This window comes from Mustela nivalis (genome assembly GCF_964662115.1).
Source record: "Mustela nivalis genome assembly, chromosome: X".
NCBI lineage: Eukaryota > Metazoa > Chordata > Mammalia > Carnivora > Mustelidae > Mustela > Mustela nivalis.
The window spans coordinates 35059136-35082026 of NC_139040.1; the positions used below are offsets into that span (position 1 = coordinate 35059136).

Here is a 22891-nt window from a genome sequence, read left to right on the forward strand (position 1 = left end):
TTCTCAATAAATGTCTGAAACATCATGGAAAGTACTGAGTTTTACATCTTGCTTCCTTCACTTCCACCCTCAGTCTAAGTCCCCTGTTGATCTTTTAGTATAACCAGGGTACAAATACAGAAGGGGGCAGCTAAACCTGATGGGATTCTGGAAGAGATTGTAAGTGGAATGGACATGTGTAGGAAATTATAAAGTGCCTCTAGATTTGACTTGCATTAATAAAGACACCTACACTGTTTTGCTAAACTTGGTCATAGGAGAAAGATATACAAAATTCTTGTTTCATATGCTCTTAGATCATATACAATCTTCCAGGGCCACTCTGGTTTTCTAGCGTATCTACTCCCTACTGTACTACTTATCTTAGTCGCTCTTCTTGAAAGAAAGAGATTGGGTGGGGCAAGAAAGAAGAATAAAAGAACAGAGGACGCTCTCCAGAAAAAAGCACAACTGTGAAAGGAATCCCCATACTCTGGTGCCCCAAAAGTTTGACTATCACCAGCAAGACCCCAACACCTTGCCTTTACTGCCTACTTGCTTGTATTCACAGACCTTTGTCCCGCATTTTCCTTGGGCTCTGCTTTCCAGCTTCTCTCCTAACTCAGGCAAATGGGAAGTGAAACTGTGCCTCGAGCAATAGTGGCTGCCCTGAAAAGATCTCCAGCCACCCCAACCATCAAGACCAGTTTTAAAATAGCCCCTGATTCCCATCTGCCCAGATGGACCATGGCTTGACCTCTAGAATGAGAGATTGACTACCTTTATTATAATGCTAAAATCTCCACCCAAGGTGGAGACTCAGCCTCATTTACATAACACTCAATATATGTATAGGCATGGTTCCTTAAGGCACATTTGTGACCTTATGCCTGTCTCTACATCCAATAACAAGGCTTCCCTATCTAAATATTCATCCTCACCCTAAATAAAAGGAACCCATCCACCCTTGTTTGGGGACTCATGGCTTTGAAAGCTACTTCCCGTAGCCTCCTTATTTGCTGCAAATAAAGTTTACTTTGTGCAACAACTCAACCTAGTGCAGTTTCTGACTCACCAAGGAGCCAACGCAGGTTGGTTTGGTTACGTGACCACCTTCCTTCCACTGCCTCTCCTGTTTCTAGGCTCTTCTCTCATGTCTTGCAGACTGCTGTCCCTATCCTCCCTCAATGCCTGCTCTAACACCCTGGAAACACACCTGGCTCTGACCCAGGAGAGTCATTAGTTGAGCCGTTTAAGGAATTGACTGCTTTTTTTCTTTTTTACCATTTAAAGAAGAAATCAACTTGTAAGAAACCGTAAGAGATCCCTGAATAGTCAAAACAGTCCTGAGAAAGAACAAACCTGAAAGTATCTTGTGTCCTGATTTCAAATTATAATGTAAGTCTATAGTAGTCAAAACAGTATGGTATTGACATAAAAGCAGGCAAGTGGAATAATAGAACAGATTAGAGAGCTCAGAAATAAACCCACACAAATATGTCAATTAATTTGGGGGCACCTGGGTGGCTCAGTTGGTTAAAGCCTCTGCCTTCGGCTCAGGTCATGATCTCAGGGTCCTGGGATTGAGTCCCTCATCGGGCTCTCTGCTAGCAGGGCACCTGTTTCCCTCTCTCTCTCTCTCTCTCTCTGCCTGCCTCTCTGCCTGTTTGTGATCTTTCTCTCTGCCAAATAAGTAAATAAAATCTTTTAAAAAATATGTCAATTAATCTATGACAAAGGAACCGAGAATATACAATAGGAAAAGGAAAGTCTTTTCAATAAATGGTGTTGAGAAAACTGAACAATCATATGCAAAAGAATGAGGCTGGACCACTATCTTATACCATACACAAAAATTTACTCAAAATGGATTAAAGACTTAAACATAAGGCCTGAAACCAAACAACTCCTAGAAGAAAACATAGGAAGTATGGAAGTAGCTCCTTTACATAGGTCTTGCCAATCACTTTTTGAATTTGACACCAAAAGCAAAGGCAACATAAGCAAAAATAAACAAGTGGGTCTGTGTAAAACTAAAAGCTTCTGCACAGCAAAGAAAACCAACAACAAAATGCAAAGGCAAACTACCAAATTGGAAAAAGTATATGCAAATCATATATTTGGTAAAGGGTTAATCTCCAAAGTATATAAAGAACATATACAACTCAATATCAAGCCCCCCCCAAAACAATCCCATTTAAAAAATGGGCAGAGGATCTAAAGAGGCATTTTTTTCAAAGAAGACATACAGATGATCAACAAGTACATGAAAAGGTGCTCAATACCTCCAATCACCAGGGAAATGCAAATCAAAATCACAACGAGACATTACCTCACACTTGTTAGAATGGACACTATCACAAAGACAACAAGTAACAAGTGTTGGTGAGGATGTGGCAAAAAGGGAACTCCTGTACTTTTGTTGGTGGGAGTGCACTATGTAAAACACTGTGGAAGTTCCTCAAAAAATTAAAAGCTGTATGATTCAGGAATTTCATTACTTGGTATTTATCTGAAGACAATGAAAACACTATCTCAAAAAGTTATATTTACTTCCCTATTGATTGCAGCAGTATTTACAGTAACCAAGATGCAGAAGCAAACTATGTATTCATTAATGGATGAATGGATTTAAAAAATGTGGAATATGTACACAATGGAATATTACTCAAGCATAAGAAAAACCTTGATATTTTCAACAACATGGATGGACCTTGAGGATATTCTGCTCTGTGAAATAAGTCAGATAAAGACAAATACTCTATGACCTATAAAGCTAACCAAACCAACCAACCAACCTAACAACCCACCAAAGTCATGGATGTAGAGAACTGACTGGTTATTACCAGAGACAGGGGGTGGATGAAATAGATGAAGAGGGTCAAAAAGCTCAAATTTCCAATTATAAAATTAGTAAATCTTGGGGATATAATGTACAGCATGGTGACTATAATTAATAATAGTGTATTATATATTTGAAAGCTGCTGAGTAGATTTTAAATGTTTTCATAAAAATATTATAAATATATATGGTTATGGATGTTAACTAGGGTTATTTTGATGATTATTTCACAATATAGGCAAATATTGAATCATTATGTAGTATGCTTGAAATGAATATAATATTATATGTCAATTATATCTCAATAAAAATTAAATAAGAAATTACAATTAGGTTTATAAAACAGGGGGGAAAAACCCCAAACACTAATCAGGAGCTTGCACTGAAACCTACAATAGGCGGGACCTTGCAGATTAATCACTGGGGCTATTTATAGTTAGTGAGACTAATAGGAGTAGGTGACTTTTTCAAGGCCCACAATAAGGGACTTGGAACTAGCTTCCTGACTCTCAGACATATTGTAGGTGCTGCTCAATGGCAACCCCATACCTGTTTGTTGAATGAATAATTCAATCAGTAATAAGGGGAAAGTCAGACAAAGTCTCCTAGCAACAGTCCTGTTCAGTGCAAACTTTCCCACACTTTAATTTGATTACGTAAATGAAAGTTTTAAGCTGAGAAAGGTGTTTTTATGGTTGTTAATTAAACTCTGGCCATCAAATAGAGATTTCAACAACTTGATCCCACATAAATGAATCCTGAGTCCAACAGTAAATTAATGCATTTCACTCCGCCTCCTAGTTGTCCTTCATCAAGCCTCTAATTGGCATCAAAGCAGTGGGAACCATGGTAGAAACCCAAGGGAAGATCGCCTAGTGTTAAGAGTGGGCTTTAGCACAGCTGCATCCTTAGCTCTGTGACCTTGGGCCAGTTTTCAGCATGTGGGAGCTTATTGCTACCTCATGGGGCTGCTGTAAGGATTAAATGAGATCACACATGCAAAACACGTAGTACAGTGTTTGGTATACAGTTACCTGTCAACAGTTGTTGTCCAGTTCCAGTATCATCATTGTCATTATAATAATACCAATTGTTGAAATGGAAATATTCCCAGCACTTTTCAGTAGTTTTCAGAAAAAGGACCTATTACAGCAAGGAGCCATTATTTATTGCATGATGGCTTAAAAACACAGGTTAGCAGTAGAAATCTGAGCCCTGGCCACTTACTGGTTGTGCATCTTGGGGCATGCTGCTTAACCTCACTGTGTCTCCCTTAATAGGGATTGAAAAAATAGTTTTCCCTGTAAGGTTATTGAGAAAATTAAAGGAAGTAATACATGCATACAAAGCATTTAGCACAATAGGCTGCACTAAATGTCACCTGTGTTAGTAGGTAGTCAGCCCAGTTCTCAAGAGCCTCCTTAGTTAGGGAGGATGCCCCAGGTTTGGCTTCTGGGAAGGACAGAGAAACTCATTCTATCTGACAAAGGCCTGCAACAGAGGCTACCCAAAGGCCTTGTGTGTGCTCCCTGTGTTTCCTCTCTCAAAGGCCCATTTCCTTTGCTCTCTCATCATTTCCTCTCATTCTTGCCAGTTCAAAGCCTTTTACGGTGACTCGGGGTTTGGACTTTATGGGTTCAGTTTCCAGGCATTTCCTGTTACCTTTCCTCTCTATCAGTTTCCTTCTTTGTGGACCGTGTGTTTTCTTGTGCTCACGAGAGCACACTGAAGCAGCTTAATATATTCTCATGTCCACAGAGGGGCAGCAGAGTGTGGTAGAAACAGTTTTGGCCTGGGTATCAGGACAGCTGTGTTTTAATTTTCTGAAATTTGCTTGGGCATGTCACTTCTCCACCCTGAGATTTGGTTTCCCTGTTATAGCAGAGAGAGCATTGAACTAGACTGATGAGCAATGGAGGCCCCAGATACCTACCTAGATCCCTGATGTTACCTGAGGTCTTTGACTAAATCTCATATTTATCTACTGTATTCTTAAAAAACCAGAAGGGTACGGATGACTGGGTGGCTCAGTTGGTTAAATGTCTGCCTTTAGCGCAGGTCATGATCGCAGGGTCCTGGGATTGAACCCAAAGTTATCGGACTCCCTGCTCTGCTGGGAGTCTGCTTTTCCCACTTCCTCTGCCCCTCCCTGTCCCACTCATACGCAGTCTCTATTTCTCTCTCCTTCTCAAGTAAACAAATAAAAATTTAAAAAATTTAAAAAACCCCAGAAAGATAAACCTTAAGTATAAGGCAGCCATCCTAGAGGAGAGGAGGCTTTTAGTATCATTCACCCATGGGAGTGAGGGCCAGGGATTGACCCAGGGGATTGGGAAAAGCAACTCATTTGTTGGGCACCAACAGCTAGAATGTCCTGGGGAGACTGTCTTTCTGGAAAACTCATGGCTCAGGTGTTGCTTAAGATTTTTCAGTTGTCCTCCTGGCTCACACAAAGAGGAGTTCCCATCCAGAGAAGCTGGGATAGCTAAGCTGGAAAAGGCAGGAGGGAAACAGTGAGTGCGTCAGGGTGCAACGTAATTCAACAGCATATCCCTGGTGCCTGGCACATGCTTGGCGCTCTCTAAATGTTGCACTGAGTAGAATGAACAAATCGCAAGGTGGCTCTGTTGCCGTCTTACTGTGTAAGATGGCCAAGTCATTTCAGATCCTTATATTTTTGTGGTTTTTACTGAAATATATTTGACCTATAACATTGTGTAATTTAAGGTATACAACATGTTAAAATGATACAGTTCTATATTGTAATGTGATTGCCATTATAATAATTATTAGCACCTTTATCATATTACATCATTATTTCTTTGTAGTGTTTGGAATAATTAAGTTCTAGTCTCTTAGCAAGTTTAACGATTATAATACAATATTACTGTCTATACTCACTGTACTTTGCATTAGGCCGCTAGGGCTTATTGACTACCTATTGCACGTTTGTACCTTTAAACAACATCTGTCCTATCTCCCCACCTGCCTCCATCTCCTGATAACCACCATTTGGTCTCTATTTTGGACCACTTTGGCTCCTTCAGATTTCTCATATACATTTCACTTTTTTAAGCCTATCTCCCAGCAACTACAGTGAGGATGATTTTATCTACCCTTAGGGATTGTTATGGCCATGAAATGACAAAGTGCATGTGAATGTGATTTATGAAAACAATGCCCTACAGGTTTAAGGAGTAGAAGTTGAGAAAGCGTATCTACTGATTCCTCCTATCATTTTAATGACTAAACTTCAGAGCCAGTTTTCTCACTGACCATCCTCTATTAAAAATAGTCAAGAACTTCAAGTAATGAGACTCTATACATCCCATGGGATGCTAAGCTAGTTTCATTTTGATAGAAAAAAAAAATGATGGTGCTTATAAACATTTCTGCCTTTCCTGAAAATAGCCTGCCTGAGAAAAAGGGTGTTTACTCCTGGAATAGTCAATCCTTAAGGTGACTTCCAGGATGGTGACTCCAGAGGACCTAGAAAAGACCGCAAAGGGCAGATTCTCTGTTTTACTTGACCTTATTTCCCCCACTTAGGGACTTGCAGAGGGTCTAGCAGGCTCTCTGTCTCTGTCCCTGTGACTGAAACAGTGAGCTGATTGTCTGTCCACCAGACCACCACCAGATGGCGGTAAAGTCAGGTGAATTCATTCTGTTCCTCTGCTACTTTCTGTCCCGCCTCTGATCTCTTGCTTCATCTCCTACTTCTGTATCCTCCACTCAAATTTCCTTCTATAAACCTCAATAAAAGTCTTCTTTATCCCCCTCACTTTTAGTGAGTGTCTTTCCTTGGCTACTCTGGATGAGACAGAATCCTAAATTTTTGTTGAAAAACAGAAACCCATTTTAAATAGGGGTGTTAGTACCATGGTACCCATTTCACCGTAGTCTTGTGAGGATGGAATGAAGTGACATACTTAAAACTTCATACAGGGCCTAAACTGAATAAATGTCATAAAAACTGTCATTATTATTATTGCTGTTTTTATAGGTTAGACTGACCCATGTTATTTAATAAGTGAAATAGATTTCAAAGGCAAGAACCAAGAGGAAAACCAGGGACAGTTCTTACACACCCTCAGGGCAATTCTCTGGCAAAGTTAGAATCACATATTAGGGGTTAACCTATATGTACATCTGCTATGATGCATGACTTTTTAAAATCTGAGTCTCACCCAGGTGAGTTGGGAGAAATTGCCTACAATGTATCTTTCAAGAGAAAGCCCATAGCATTGCACCAAGTTGACAGTAGGTTCTTTTTTTTTTTAAATTAACATTGTTAAAATGTCTATGCTGCCCAGAGCAATCTATACTTTCAATGCTATCTCAATCAAAATACCAATGGCATTTTCAAAGTGCTGGAACAAACAATCCTAAAATTTGTATGGAACCAGAAAAGACCCTGAATCACCAAGGAAATGTTGAAAAATAAAAAGCAAAGCTGGGGCATCAGGTTGCCTGATTTCAAGGTATATTACAAAGCTGTGATCACCAAGACAGCATGTTACTAGCACAGAAACAGACACATAGACCAATGGAACAGAATAGAGAGCCCAAATATGGATCCCTCAACTCTATGGTCAAATAATCTTTGACAAAGTAGGAAAAAATATCCAGTGGAAGAAAGACAGTCTCTTAAATAAATGGTGCTGGAAAAATTGGGCAGCTATATACAGAAGAATGAAAGTCGACCATTCTCTTACACCATACACAAAGATAAACTCTAAATGGATGAAAGACCTCAATGTGAGACAGGAATCTATCAAAATCCCAGAGGAGAACATAGGCAGTAACCTCTCAACATCAACCACAGCAGTGTTGAATACAGTATCTTCTTTCAAAACACATCTACAAAGGCAAAGGAGAAGATATTTTCAAATGACACTACAGATAAGGGCTGATATCCAAGATCTCTAAAGAACTCCTCAAACTCAACACATGTAAAAGAGTTAATGATGTCAAAAAATGGGCAGAAGACATAAACAGACACTTCTCCAAAGAAGACATACAAATGGCTAACAGACACACAAAAAAATGTTAAAACATCATTAACCATCAGGGAAATTCAAATCAAAATCTCCTTGAGATACCACCTTACACCAGTTAGAATGGCAAAAATTGACAAGGCAAGAAACAACAAATGTTGGAGAGGCTGTGGAGAAAGGGGAACCCTTTTACACTGTTGGGAACACAAGCTGGTACAGCCACCTTGGAAAACAGTGTGGAGTTTCCTCAAAAAGTTAAAAATAGAGCTACCCTATGACCCAGCAATTGCATTACTGTGTATTTACCCAAAGACACATATGTAGTGAAAAGAAGGGCCATATGCACCCCGAGGTTCATAACAGCAATGCCCACAATAGCCAAACTATGGAAAGAGCCGAAATGCCCTTCAACAGACAGATGAATAAGAAGATGTTGTCCACATATACGATGGAATATTACTCAGTGATCAGAAAACATGAATACCCAACATTGGCATCAACATGAGTGAAGCTGGAGGAGATTATGTTAAGTGAAACAAGTCAAACAGAGAAAGTCAATTATCATTTGGTTTCATTTACTTGTGGGGCATAAAGAGTAACATGGAGGTCATTAGGAAAAGGAAAGGAAAAGTGAATTGGGGAAAATTGGAGAAGGAGATGAACCACAAAAGATTGTGGACTCTGAGAAAAAAAAAAACTGAGGGTTTTGGAAGGGAGGGGGGTGATGGGTGAGCCTGGTGGTGGGTATTAAGGAGGGCATGTATTGCACGGAGCACTGGGTGTGGTGCATAAGCAATGATTCTTGGAACACTGAAAAAGTAAAATTAAATTAAAAAATAGATTTCAAAAAAATTATCCTGACTGATACAATGGAAATATTTAAAATTTACATTGATAATGCTAAGTGAAATAAGTCAAGCAGAGAAAGACAATTATCATATGGTTTCACTTATTTGTGTAACATAAGGAATAGTATGGAGGACATTAGGAGAAGGAAAGGAAAAGTGAAGGGGGGTGGAGAATCAAAGGGGGAGACAAACCATGAGAGACTATGGACTCTGGGAATCAAACTGAGGGTTTTAGAGGGTAGGGGGTAGGAGGATGGGTGAGCCCGGTGATGGGTATTAAGGAGGGCACATATTGCATGGATCACTGGGTGTTATATGCAAACAATGAATCATGGAACACTACATCAAAAACTAATGATGTACTGTAGGGTGACTAACATAACATAATAAAAAATTATTTTAAAAAAACTATAAAAAAGAAAGATTTATTTATTTATTTATTTATTTATTTGAGAGAGAGAGAGCATAGAAGGCAGGGGCAGAGGGAAGAGAATCCTAAACAGATTCCACAATGAGTGCAGAGTCCTATGTGGGCTCAGGACCACAACCTGAGCTGAAACCAATAGCTGGTCACTTAACCAACTGAGCCACCCAGGGCCCCTTTCCTTATAGGTTCTTAATTCAAGTTTGATTTTTCGTCTAAAGGCTGGATGAGTTTGAACTAATGATATGGTCTCATTCAGGTGATTCCCCACTGGACTGTGTGTTGCAATCATCTGGGCCCTCTCCCGAGAAATCACAGTTCTATGTATCTCTAGCAGGGACTAGAAATCTGTATGCTAAAGCTTTATCCAGACATTTTTTTCAAATTTCTTTTCAGCATAACAGAATTCATTGTTTATGCACCGCACCCAGTGCTCCATGCAATCCGTGCCCTCTCCAATGCCCACCACCTGGCTCCCCCAACCTCCCACCCCCCACCCCTTCAAAACCCTCAAATTGTTTTTCATAGCCCATAGTCTCTCATGGCTCATTTGTGGAAACTAGTGGATTAGCTGAAAAGTGTTTAGCTGAGAGGAGAATGGGCCCAGAGTACTGATCATTTTGGGTGCTGTGCTGAGTGCTTTATATGTGTCATAGCATTTGACCTTCACCACTGCTCTATGGTGTCACTTCCATTGTACCCATGGGAGAGTTGAAACTCAGAAATGTTAAATGACTTGCCCGTAGGTTCAGTTTGTAAATGACAGGTCATGGTTGCAAATAGCATTCTCTGTCATTCTCACTTAGGACCTTGTTTGTGTACCACATGATTTCTTGAGCACGTATGGGCCTGAGCTGGATTCTACTCTCTGGCTAAGTGGCAAACTTGATCAAATACTTATCTGTCTGCTCCATGGCTTTCTCTCTAATGACATTCTTGCCTCTACCTGGGACTTGATGAATGAATAAAACAAATACAAGAGGATTAAATGAAATAATGAATAGGAAAAGTGCCTTGTGAATTGTAAAGTGTTATACACATGTTCGATGGTATTATTTGTGGCATTGGTTGTTACCCAGAGATACTGGGTCCAAGGAGAGCCTTTAGGGTCTATATCTATTGGCCAATTGAGCATGGATAGAAATAGCTGATGTTCAAACCTAACCTTGCAGGTATGGGGCTAAGTCAATGGCTGGAATGAGGGAGCACTTGCTTCTGAGTCCTGAGCTTTGTCGGCTTTCCTGTTCTGGCATTCTAGCATTCATAAGTGTTTGAAGATTCTGTCAAAAGTACATAACAGTAGAGCAGTGATGTGGCTTGCTGCGGGTGGTGAGGATGTATGTACCATTGCTCCTTCCTCTTTCTGGACTCCGTCTTTGGGGTAGAGGCTGCAGTGGCTACTGTTCAGTTTTGCTGGAGGGCATCACTGTAGAAGATCAAGTCTTGATCCTGGCAGGCACAGCCCTAGAGGATGAGGCTATCCTGGGTCAGCGTAGAGTGGAGGCTCTGATCGTCCCAGAAGTAGCCAGCCTCATGCTTGGAGGTAAAGTCCATGGTTCCTGCCCACTTTTGGCAAGAAGAAGGGCCTCAATGCCAACTCTTAAATCCATTGTAATCCTGGCTTTCCCCAATAAAGCCACTTAGTCCCATCAGAAAAAAAATATGTAACAGTCAATCAGTAAGCATATGATGGACACTTACTGTATATGAGATATCAAATGAGACCCTACATAATTTTAAAAGAATTCAAGAACATAGTCTTCAAGAAGCTTTGAGGAGACATTTTATATATGTCTATTTATCAAATACAACCATAATAATATCAATCCCAAATCATAATGATATCAGTCATCAGGAGGAATAAATGCTGCAATACTGCTAAGGCACATGAGAACTCTAGAACCTACCTTCTTTCTCTTAGCCTCAATTTTCATCTATATTATAGAAAACAACCCATGACTCTCTCTATATTCTTGAAGATACTGCACGCCATTCTCTTAGTATGTCTTTCATTCTGTGGCTAAAGTGATATTTTAAAAATGCAAATCTGATGTCATTCCCATTCTTTAACAATAGTTCCCCATTGCCTGCAGGAAAAAAATTCCTTAAGCATAGCCTGCAGGGACCTTGGCCATCACTTCCATCAGCACTCAAGTTCCTCCTCCTGCCCAGCCACACTGAAATACCATGTTCTTTCAAACCTTTACAACCTTGCATGTGTTCTTCCCATAGTTAGGAATACCCTTCTCCCCTTCCTCAGCTAGTTAACTCCCTACTTTTTCTTGAAAACTCCCTTCCCTCTTTCATTTGCACTTGATGCCCCACATCTATATCGTCCTATTGCTCTATGTCATAGCACCTGTCACACTAATAGTCTGTTTACTTGTTCCATTTCAGTCTCTGGCTCCCTTTCACCCAGTCTAGCTTGTTGATCTTACCTATGCAAGAACAACATATTTAAAGAGCTTACCACAGTGCCTTTATTAGCTGAAAAAGTTCAAGTGGATGCAATCAGAAATCTATCAAGCAGATGCTAGAGGACAGGGGCCAATTTCTTAGAGGCCAAGTATCTTACAGAGCTCATGCTGAGTCAGGCTGGTCCAGTACTTGGTTTTTGACTAGTCCTTTGGGGAGAATACCTATCTTAGTCTATTTGGACAGCTGTGAAAGATGCTCAAGACCGGATGGCTTACAAAAAACAGAACTATATTTCTCAGAGTTCTGGAGGCTAAGAAGTTCAAGATCAGGGCGGCAGCAGATTTAGTGTCTGGTGAATTTTTTCTTCCTGATTCATATTTGTCAGTCTTCTCACTGTGTCCTCACATGGAAGAAGGGGGTAAGGGAGCTCATTGGGGTCCCTTTTATAAGGGCACTACTCCCATTTATTAAGGCTTCACCCTTGTGACCCAATCGTCTCTTAAAAGCTCCACCTCCAAATACCAATATATTGCATGTTAGAAGTTAACATGAGTTTTGGGGGACATGAACATTCAGTCTACAGCAATTCCCAAAGCTCTTCTGAAATGTTTCTTCAAGTCTAGTCTGATGGGCTATATAAAGAACAACACAGAGTGACATGAAGGTTTATTCAGGGGTAGGTGGGGGCCAATCTTGAGAAAGACACAGAAGCACAATCTAAGCTGACCTGAGACTTAATTACTCCCTTTTATTACCCACTGAAGAAAAAGATGATCAGAGTAGTTAAACTCAGGATAGCTATGCAGGAAATAACATAAATAGGAAAGACTGGTTGGTAACATACAAGGATGGGTCAGAAGCAAATGCTTACTTGTATCAGGAAAGATTTCAATGGAAGGACTCAATTTTTTTGGCAGAAGTGTATGAGAAAAAAAAAATTCAACCCTATCAGGGCATCTCTGTCACCATGAGGATTTGATTCTTTACTGAGTGCTACCTTGACTTTCTAGGAAGTGGCTAGAAATAGTGGCTACTAACAAAAAACACGTTTACCTAAATTGAATTACATTTTCAAAGGATTTTTTGTTTTGCCTTTTTATCTGGCAAGGGAGCCTGACAGGCTTATGGAATCTTTAATAGGTTCTGGGCCTCCAATCCGGGCTGCTGTTGAAATTCATGCCCAGCCTGGAGAGTGAGAAGAAAGCTGTCCTCATGGCTTTGGCTATCTTTTTGTTGGGGGCTATAGTGGAGTAGGGGATGGATAGGGTGTTTTGCAATTGCCCTTGAATTCATTGGCTTTGCTTTATTTTTTACAATTATTCATCTGTGCTGGACCTAGCAGAGAAAGTTCTCTCCTCATTTAGCTTGGCTGCATTGAAAATATTTTTATGCTGCTACCTATGGAGACCCTATAGTTAGCAGTATCTCTCTGAACAGATGGGACCACCAGCTTCTTCCAAACTCTTGCTGCCTGCTTAACACAAAATGCAGATCCCCATGGCAAAAATATGTTGAATAAGCAAATAGCAACCCTATACTTCCCCCCACCATACACACCAAACAGCAGTTTGGGAGGTGGGTTGCAGTCCTGGTTTCATAAGCTCAGATGGTGCTGCAGTGATGGGAAGAGCAGCTGATTTTCCTGAGCTGGGTCTACTCTGGAAAAACCCCACCTTTATTAGGAAGAGGTCTGTTGAAGACCTCAGTCTCTCCACTCAGTCCTTATGTAGCAGGTTCTTGGTGTTCTAATCTTATACTAATGTTTTCTAAATGAACTCCACCTGCCTTTCTTTTCTTCTTCTACCTACCCCCATTGACTCTCTTTTAGACTCTTTTCTTTGATCTCTCTCTAGATCTTCCCCTTTCCTTCCATAGAATTCTAAAGGAACTTAGGTATCTCTCTGTAGCTGAGGTGATTGCTCTGCAGGGCAAGTGCAGGCAGCCTGGTCTGATACGACAAAGTCTGGGAAGGTCCCCCAGGTGGATCCTAGATGGACATCTCTGCATATCTATTCTATCTACTCTGGAAGGTGAGTTTGAGGGCAATATGCTGCTTCCCACTGCAGGTCCTCTTCCATCCTTGGAGTCACTTTCCCCTTTATTATGCCTATAAGAATAGAGCAGTATCTCTCAAGTTCCCTGGATATTGGAGTATATTAGATGATAAATATATTATTTTGTTAGATGATAAAACTGATGACAATATTGTTCCCTTGCGTTGTAACTTCTATACATTTACACAAATATATATTGACATGTATCCACCATCATACTATCATGCAGAGTATTTTCACTGCTCTACCAACCTCCATGCCCTGTCTATTCATCCCTTCCCAAACCTACCAACTCATGGCAACCATTGATTCTTTTATCCTCTCCATAGTTTTTTTTCCTTTTTCAGATGTCATATAGTCAGAATCCTATAATATGCAGCCTTTTCAGATTGGCTTTTCACTTAGTAATATATATTTAAATTTTCTCCATGTTTTTCATGGCTTTGATAGCTCACTTCTTTTTAGTGTTTAATAATATTCCATTATCTGGTTGTACTATGGTTAATTTATCCATACACCTATTGAAGGATATCTTGGTTGATTCCAAGTTTTGGCAATTATGAATAAAGTTGTTATAAACATCACTATGTAGGTTTTTGTGTGGACTTAAGTTTTCAACTCCTTTAAGTAAATACTAAAGAGCATGATTGCTGGATCATATGGTATATGTATCTTTAGTCTTATAAGAAATTGTCAAACTGTCTTCCAAAGTGGGTTTACTCTCTTTATGCCTTATCCCTCTTTCTCTAAGCAGGAATTCTTTCTTTGGATTAGTTCTCTAGCATTGTTGGCTTCTAAGCTGGCATTCTGCAAAGAGAGCATCTCTGTTAGACTCTTCCCTACTATGATTCCCAATCCTGATGCCCACACCAGTACTAGACCCCACCAAAAACATCAGCCTGTGGCTTACGCCTTCCAGTAGTTCATAATGATCCATTTACAGATGGCCAGACACCATATCCCTAAGGACATAGGGCTGGTGCTCTATGGAGGGGGGGTCAGTTTAAGTAGCAGCCAGTGACAATTTGTTCTCTAAACAGCGGAGATGTAATAATATAACTTAATGCTGAATCAAAGAAAATAGAGTCAAGCTCCAAACCATTTTGATTTGCAACTTGGAATAAAAGTAACATGTCTTGATTTAAATGTCAGGCCCACTGCTGAGTGATGATTTAATAACTTTTATGAGGGATCTTGTCACAGCAAATTCAGCACTGGAATAGAATGACTCACAGATAGAGTGTTAGAAATTATACAGAAGAGCACAAAAAGGAATAAGCTTCTCTTAGGGCTCCTCTAGAAATTTTTGCATAAAGCTAATTTGTAGTTAGGACCTCTTTTCTCCCCTTATCCTACTGCCCAGTCTTTCTCTTCACAGATACCTATGCATGTATGTAGAGACAATCCCCAGCTGTGATGTTAGCTCACTGAATTATTTTCTGAGGACATGAGAACAATTCTAGCATGGAGGCTCAGAACTGGTTCAGTCAGTCTGAAAGGTGAGGCAGAATTGAGCCTGGTTATTTCTGAAAGGGACCTCAAGAACACATCTGGTCTTTATTGCTTTGTCTTTAGACAGATACTTAACTACTTTCTCCCATTTTAAAGGTGAGATAGCTGAAGTACTGTGGGGTTAAGAGATTTCTTCAAAGACTCCTATCTCCTGATTCTCAGGGAATCAGTACTTTCTCCTGAATATCTTGTGAGATCTCTCTCCTTGACCTTCCCCAGCATCACTGGGCAAGCATACTAGAATGCTCAAAGCTGACCCTGTCTCAGTTCCAGTCAGCTTCCCAAGTCAATAGGAAACCATGCACAGCTGTTCTTTAAGAAAAAGATTCTTTTCCGTTGGCCTAATTGTTCAGTTATCAAGATTCATTTTGGAGGTAATTCAAACTGTAAATATCTGGTGTTTGCCTAGATGAAGGTTTCCTAACCTCAAAAATACTGACATTTTTGGCCAGATTTTTTTTTTGTTCTCTAGCATTATGTATTTTTGGATTATGTATTGTTGGATGTGTACTAGCATCCTTGTCTTCTGGTTAGCTGGTCTCTTCCTACAGTATACAACTGCTTCCAATCCCTTTCATACAAAGATTTTAAGCTAACCTTCCCAAACTCTACCTCTAGCTCAGTCTTTCCTAATGGGAAGCAAGCCACTCCACTCCCACCCCCATGGATACTTGATAATATCTGTCAATATTTTCAGTTTCCACACTCAGGAGGGAGGGATAAGGTGCAGACATCTAGTAGGTAGAGGCCAGTGTGTTACAATGCACAAGACAAACCTCCCCCTCCACCTCCCCTCACTCCCATACAACAAAGATTTTTTTGGCCCAAAATATCTTTAGTGCCAAGGCTGAGGAACCTTGTTCTATCATTTCATCCTCTGGTCAGAAAATTTCCATTGTTCCCCATTGTTTGTGGGAAAGATGCCAGATTTCACAAGTCCTCCTGGTCTATATTCAGCTTATTATTTGCCAACTACAGCTCCTTTTCTGAAGCAACTCTGAATGGGGTACTGTTTTTGAAATGTGTTGTCAGCTTCCTCGCTTACATAACTTTGGTCACACCAACCACTCCAACTGCATAGAATGCCCACTTCCCACTGCTAAAGTCAAGTTGAAATGCTTTCTTCTCTATGAAACACTACACCAAGCCTAAATTCTCTCAGATACAAATAATTCTTTTCCTAGATGTTCCTGTAGTATTTCCATGTTCTTAAGGCATTTATCATGTTCATAGTAGAATGGAAATTTTGAGTTGCAAGGGGCTTTTAAAAATCTGTCCAGCAATGGGGCACTTGGGTGGCTCAGTCAGTTAGACATTTGCCTTTGGCTCAGGTCACGATCTCAGGACCCTGGGATTGAGCCCCACATTGGACTCCCTGCTTAGTGTGGAGTTTGCTTCTACCTCTCCCTCTGCATTCTCTCTCTCTCTCTCTCTCCTCATTCTCTCTCAAGTAAATAAATAAATCTTTTAAAAAATATGTCCAGAAAAATTCCCTTCACTTAAAGAAAAGGAAACTGAGACCCAGAGAGCTGAAGTGATCAGTTGAAGGCATACTTTCCCATAAGTCTTGGACCACAGTAACTTGTATCCTTGGCTCCACTCTACTAGCATGGCTGAAATAGATGACCATGGACTTTCAGTCTTGGCACTCACATCTGAATTCTGACACTTGTAAGTCAACAGAGTGACTTCTCTTTCTGAGATTCTGTTTTCTCAGCTGTTAATGAAAATTAACTGTTGTGAGAATTGAATGAGATGGTGTATTCAAAATATCTGGCACATGGTAGGTACTTAATAAAATATTTGTTACATGAATAGAATAATAAACAGTGCTTTAGGGAGTGCGACTTAGGGATTGGTGATGGTCCATGGGACTTCACTAAAAGGTGACTGGAGGTAAAGTGTGGTATCTCATTATCACTGCTCTCTATTTTGTACCTTTCCATTCGAAACACAAATTCCTCTGTAGGCCATCATACCAGTATCCACGCTTTCTGTGGAGTATGTGAATACTGACAGTTCCTTTCAACTTGAAGACATAGTTCTGGAAAATTTTGCTTTGTTCTACCCTTTTGCAATGCTACTGGTATAACCTCTCTATTCCCTCAAGCAAATAACAGGTAGGGTTGTGGGGAAGGGTTGGATAGAAGATATGTTTCCTCCATTTCTCTTTGGTTGCCTCTGTGGCAGTAGCCTGGAGCTTAGGTGCTGTTCAGTGGACTAATAGGAGTCTCTGTGAGAAGAAACTGATTGCATTTGGTATGGACATGGAAGCATTTTGGTGCTGGCTCCTAACTCTGTGTTACCTAGTTCTGACATGACTTCAATAAGATTGATTGAAGCCATTCTAGCCAGCTCTTCACTCTGGAGCTACCCACTCTGTCAGCTTTCTTCCTGCCTGGGGCTTTGGGGTAATGGCATGCTATACATTTATTCCTTTCATTTATAGAAACAAGTCTTTCCCTGGTCCTAGGTTGCATGTATCTAATAAAAATATCCCTGCTACTCTAATAGGGGGATGACTTGACAAGTAACTGAAGAAACAGAGTGAGACTTCTGATACCTTGTCTAGATTAGACTGGGAGCATGCCAGAGAAAAGGAAATTGCCTGACAGTGGGTCCACTCCAGGGCTGGCTCCTTCTACTCTACCATGTGAGCACAGGAGATTTTGGTTAGGAGGGCTATGGGAGAAGCTCAGGTAAATGTATTACTAATTAACTTAGGAACCCCCTCTTTAGGGTTTATAGGTCAAGGGTCCTCTAAGAGGAAAAAATGGCTTTTGGGAGGGTGAGGAAACCAGTAGAGAGGACAGAGTACCACTTTGAGAGTAAAGAGATTTGGTCTGGATCCCTGCCTCTACCTCTCTGCTTCTGAGAGAGTTCCTAGGGCTATGAACTAAGCATCACATTCATATCTGTGAACTGGGTAAAATACAACCTTCAAGCTTCTTCCTGAGGATGGTGGAAGTTGAAGGTTTGCCCATATGTAGAGTTTTCACCTTGTGAAACTGAAAGCATTATATAAAATTCCCTTTTTTTAGTGAATAAGTATGTGTGTATGTTTAAAAGGAGGTGTGACAAGGTAGACAGAGGATACAAATTTATTGGCTGATTACCTCAGTATGGTATTCTTCAGTTTACCTTTTCCAAAGGCCCAGCATTATTGTTCATGTTGAGGCCACTTTGTGGATAGTTGAATTATTTTCTCTAAGAAGGGTTCACTTTCAAATTCACTCTAAGGATTGCATTGTTTCCATATCTACTATAGTTTGGTTCTCAGTATAATTTTGGGTGGGACCATGGGATTTCAAGAGTTATGTGACTGCCTCCATCTATTGGTAAAATATTGTCTCTTCTGAAGAACTAAACTTTGACATTATAATGGCAGGGGATAAGGGATTCAAGTACAGAAGGAAGTATACACAGTACTAACAAGAACCTTTGATGAAGGAATCTGACTTAGGAGGTCAGTTATTAATGATTGGGCTGAGCTTTGAAGAATGACTGAAAACTGACTAGGCAAAGAGAGTGGTGGGAAGTATTTGTGCACATGTCCATATGCAGTAAGCAATTTAAGCAAGAAAGTAGGCATAGGTCTTATGATGGGAAGAGCTGTAGCACATTCCAGAAACAAATAGAATAATACTACAGCTGGTTTCATAACTTTAATAAAAAATTTAAGCCATAGATTTGTATGTTGAGGATTAAAAATGCAAGTGTATCCATATTTGGAGTATTGTTAGGCTAACATGCACAGTAAGCACTCACTGCTAATAGAGCTTAGGAGATATTATCAAGAAAAAAACAAATACATCTGCACTGTCGAGTCAACAGTCTAGAAGTGGGTAAAGGGCAGATGAAAAATATGTCATATGCAAAGTTTCCTCCCAACATTTTATCCAACAGGTACACCCATGTAAGGGATATAGATCAACTCCTAGAGGGCTACTTGGTTGAGGTGACTTGAGCCCACTGGGATTAATCTGGAAAAGTTTCCTGGAAGTCCTGGATAGTGTCCTGAGGAAGATATGAATTGATGAATAAGAGGGAAGAAGCTATTTCTGGCAGGAGAGACATTATGGATAATACCTTGGTGGTGGTAGGAACACTATTTCTGAGGTGAGAAATTTGGGATAAATTAGGCTGGCCTGAATGGAAGAGCGAAGAGCCTAGCTTGAGGCCATGCTATATTCTTTATGGGACATGCCAAATAGTCAATTAAAAGAAGGAAAATTAAAGCACCATGTGAACAAAAGCAATTGGTTATTAAAAAGTAAGTTATCGGGGCACCTGGGTGGCTCAGTGGGTTAAGCCTCTGGCTTCAACTCAGGTCATGATCTCAGGGTCCAGGGATCCAGCCCTGCATGGGGCTCTCTGCTCAGTGGGGAGCCTGCTTTCCTGTTCTCTTTCTGCCTGTCTCTTTGCATACTTGTGATCCCTCTCTCTCTGTCAAATAAATAAATAAAATCTTTAAAAAAAGTAAGTTATCAACATCAGTCTTGACATCTCCAGGTAACTGACAATGGTCAGGACTAGCTTTCTGTAGGACTGTGAGGTAGGTGAAGGTCACTGTCTACCTCTTTTCTCAGGGCCCTTCTACAATTTTCTATCACTGCATCTTCTTTAGTTTCTGGTGTCTTGTTTGCTTAGACACTTTATTTTAACAATTAGTTGTTACTCTATTCCCTTATAAATTAATAGCTCTCCTTTCTTTGGGCATTGACATTTTCTGAGGGAAAATTCTCTGAGAAAACATAAATACTTCAAAGGACAGAATCTACCTCTGATAGAAAGGCAGGTGGTGGAGTGGATGTTTTTGAGCAGGTGACCCTCCCTATTACCCTTTAAATTGAAACTACTGCTTTACAAGCTTGACCTTGATTCTAATATATTTCTTCCTTGGATACTGAAAGGGTAGGTTAAGATAGAGGCATGTAACAAGGGGCAATGGATTATTATTTATTTTTGTGCCTGTCAAAACTCCTGATGGTGTAGAATACAATTCTTTGGAAATAAACTGTGCACGGCTGTACATCGATGTTGTGAAAAAGGTAAAGCTTTAGAGTCAAGATTAACCAGAGTTTATATTCTGACTCTATTTCTGTCCAGCTCTCTGATTTTTCACAATTAACTTAATCTGTGCCTCAGTTACCTCATCTTATATAAAACAGAGATAATAAGAGTGCATTTCTCATATAGTTACTGTAATGGTCAATGAGATGTATATCTCAGAAGTTTAGCATAATTCTTGACACTTGATCAAATTGTTCTTGTCATCAGTTTCATTATGGCACCATCACCGCTACCACCCACACCACCTCCAGATTCCTACTGTAACAGAACAAAATTCTATAACTTCTTGGTAAAGCAAATACCAACCATCAGCAAAAGAGGAAAGAGGGAAACAGGAGGCCCAGTTGCACTCAATGTTTCATATTCTCACATTAACTCTAATACCCCAAGGAGAATGTATGAGAAGACAACCCAACCCTCATGTCTCTGTCCCTATTTCTACAGGTACCTGTCGGCTTGGCTGGGCCTATTACTGTGCTGGAGGTGGAGCAGCTGCAGCCATGTTGATCTGCACTTGGCTCTCTTGCTTTGCTGGAAGAAACCCCAAGCCTGTCATGTTGGCAGAAAACATCATGAGGAACACCAATTCTTATGCCATGGAGCTTGACCATTGCCTCAAATCTTGAGGTGTGGCAGAAGATTGGAGAGGGTGGGAAAAAGAAAGGAAGATGGCCTTGAGAAGAGGCACTAAGACTGGGCCACTTGCTAACCACCTGCTAGTAGTGTAGCCTCATGTTTGCATGCTTTTTAAGTCACCAGTCACTCAATTTCACTTTCCCTTAAGCCAGTGGGTCAGTGCTTATTTACAAAATTCATCAAGAAACAATGATTCTCTCAAATGTTTGCCTAACTGGTGAGTACCCACTAGCCCTCACGTCCCAAAGTGTTCCTTTGTGCAAAATAAGGAGAAAACCTCACCTGGAAGGTAACTTCATGATCAAGCAGATCTTTAGAGTTCTACAGATCCTGTCTATCACTTAAAGGTTGTGTAAGAACACATGTGCAGGGAAGGACCAGGAGATGAACAGGGCTAGTTCCTACCACTCCATGCATATGGCTCTCCCCTGGTTTTTACTGCCATATCCAAACATCTATGGAGTGCCACTGCTCAATTTTTTTGTGACTTTCTCTGGACTGTACCTTGACTCTTCCTACTCTCTCCTGCTTCTCTTCCTTTCCAGTTGTGGGGAAGCTTGTGGGGGAGGAGTACTCCCATTGGGGAAAATACTAATCAAGGATGACTGCATGTAGTCTAAGACCCCTTCCTTATTATGCTTTAGAATATTCATAAGAGTTCATTTTGTGTTCTGGCTGGGTGACTGGCAATAATTTAGTGGCAAGTATTGCCTAGTCCCTTATAGATACAGAGATGATGTTCATCCAATGTTCGGAGCAGAGACTAGCATTTGTTGTACATTCAATAAACATGAATTCACAATGATGATAAGGATATTTCTGCTGGCTCCTTATTAAAATTTCTATTAGAGTTCATTTTTATTGACTAAGAAATTCACAGTGGCCTTTTGTTCCAATAGTCATTCCTAACAGAATATAAGTTTCTCTGCCTATTTCAGAGTCTGGTCATCAAATTCTTTCCCCTCCATCTGGGGTGAATTAGACATGAAAGAACACAGCTTTGGTGTTACCTCGGGTGGATGTATTTTTAGGGCTGGCCTCCATTCCATCTGTGCTCAAGTCTGATGGATGGTGTAGATGAACCTGGTGTCTCCCAGGAACAAAATTCGTCTATCTCACTCCAGTTAGTTCAGGCCAGCTCTATTGTTCCATAACTACAGCTTTAGGGATTAGGGAGAGCTAGGGCTCAAAACACCAACTCATCTCTTTCTATCCTTGATCACTCCAGAGTGGTTTGGGTACAGCCCCACATGGAAGGGAAGAAATGGCAAAAACTGGCCTCATTAGTTACATGCCATTTCAAGAAGGGTCAGGGTCCTGATATTGACCTTACATAGGTAAGTGACTTCAAGCATATATTTCATTCATGAGCTCATTCATTAATCTAGTCACTCATTCAGGACACATCTCTTGAGTATACTCCTAGATGCTGCATTCTGTGCTAATTGCTGTGGGTGAAGGAAGAAGAAACACTTTCTCACCCTAAAAGAGAGAGTGGTAGGCATTGACAGACATATAGATAAATAATGGCCAGTGTGTTAAGTGCTAGTAAGTGAAGAAGAGGGGGCTAAAGGATCATGCAGAGAGGTTATTAAACCAACTTGGAGTGAAGGGATTCATGAGAAAATTTTATAGAAAAGATGATGCTTAAGATAAGTCTGAGAGCTGAATAGGGGCAGTTAGCAAAAGCAAGAGTGTAGTAGAAAAAGGAGCAGGGGCATGAAGACATCAAAGAATATGGCATCATCATGAAAGCAATGAACAGGGTTGTAAAATGGGTGGTGACAAAAAAATGAAGCTGAAAAGGGAGATACTACCCAGATTCCATGAGGCTTTCTAGACCAGGATAAAGAATTTGGATTTTATCCTAAAGGAGCACCACAGAAAGGGAAGCAATATGAACATATTTGTGTTTTTTCAAAGATCAGTTTGATGACAGTAAGGAGAAAGAGAGCAGGGAGAAACTGGAGATATTGCAGTAACCCAAGTGTAAAATATCCAGTCCTGACTAAGGTAGTAACTGTGGGGCTTGAGCAGGTGGATGAATTTGAAAGAAGCTATATTAGGTTAGGTCCCATAGCACTTAGTCTAATGGATATGTATAGGTG

At 40.4% G+C, this 22891-nt stretch overlaps 1 protein-coding gene across 4 annotated transcripts in view; it reads left to right on the forward strand.

The window, feature by feature from the left end:
* Nucleotides 1–21622, forward strand: part of LHFPL1 (LHFPL tetraspan subfamily member 1) — a 97126-nt gene extending 75504 nt beyond the window's left edge. For 3 of the 4 annotated variants that reach the window (XM_082716428.1, XM_082716427.1, XM_082716426.1), the window contains one exon: nucleotides 20592–21621. In XM_082716428.1, coding sequence (XP_082572554.1) covers nucleotides 20592–20773 — 182 coding nt within the window. In that variant the 3' untranslated portion in view covers nucleotides 20774–21621. Of the gene's footprint in view, nucleotides 1–20591 lie in introns of all 4 variants that reach the window. The other variant, XM_082716429.1, reaches the window with a different exon arrangement.
* Nucleotides 21623–22891: the final 1269 nt, after the last annotated feature.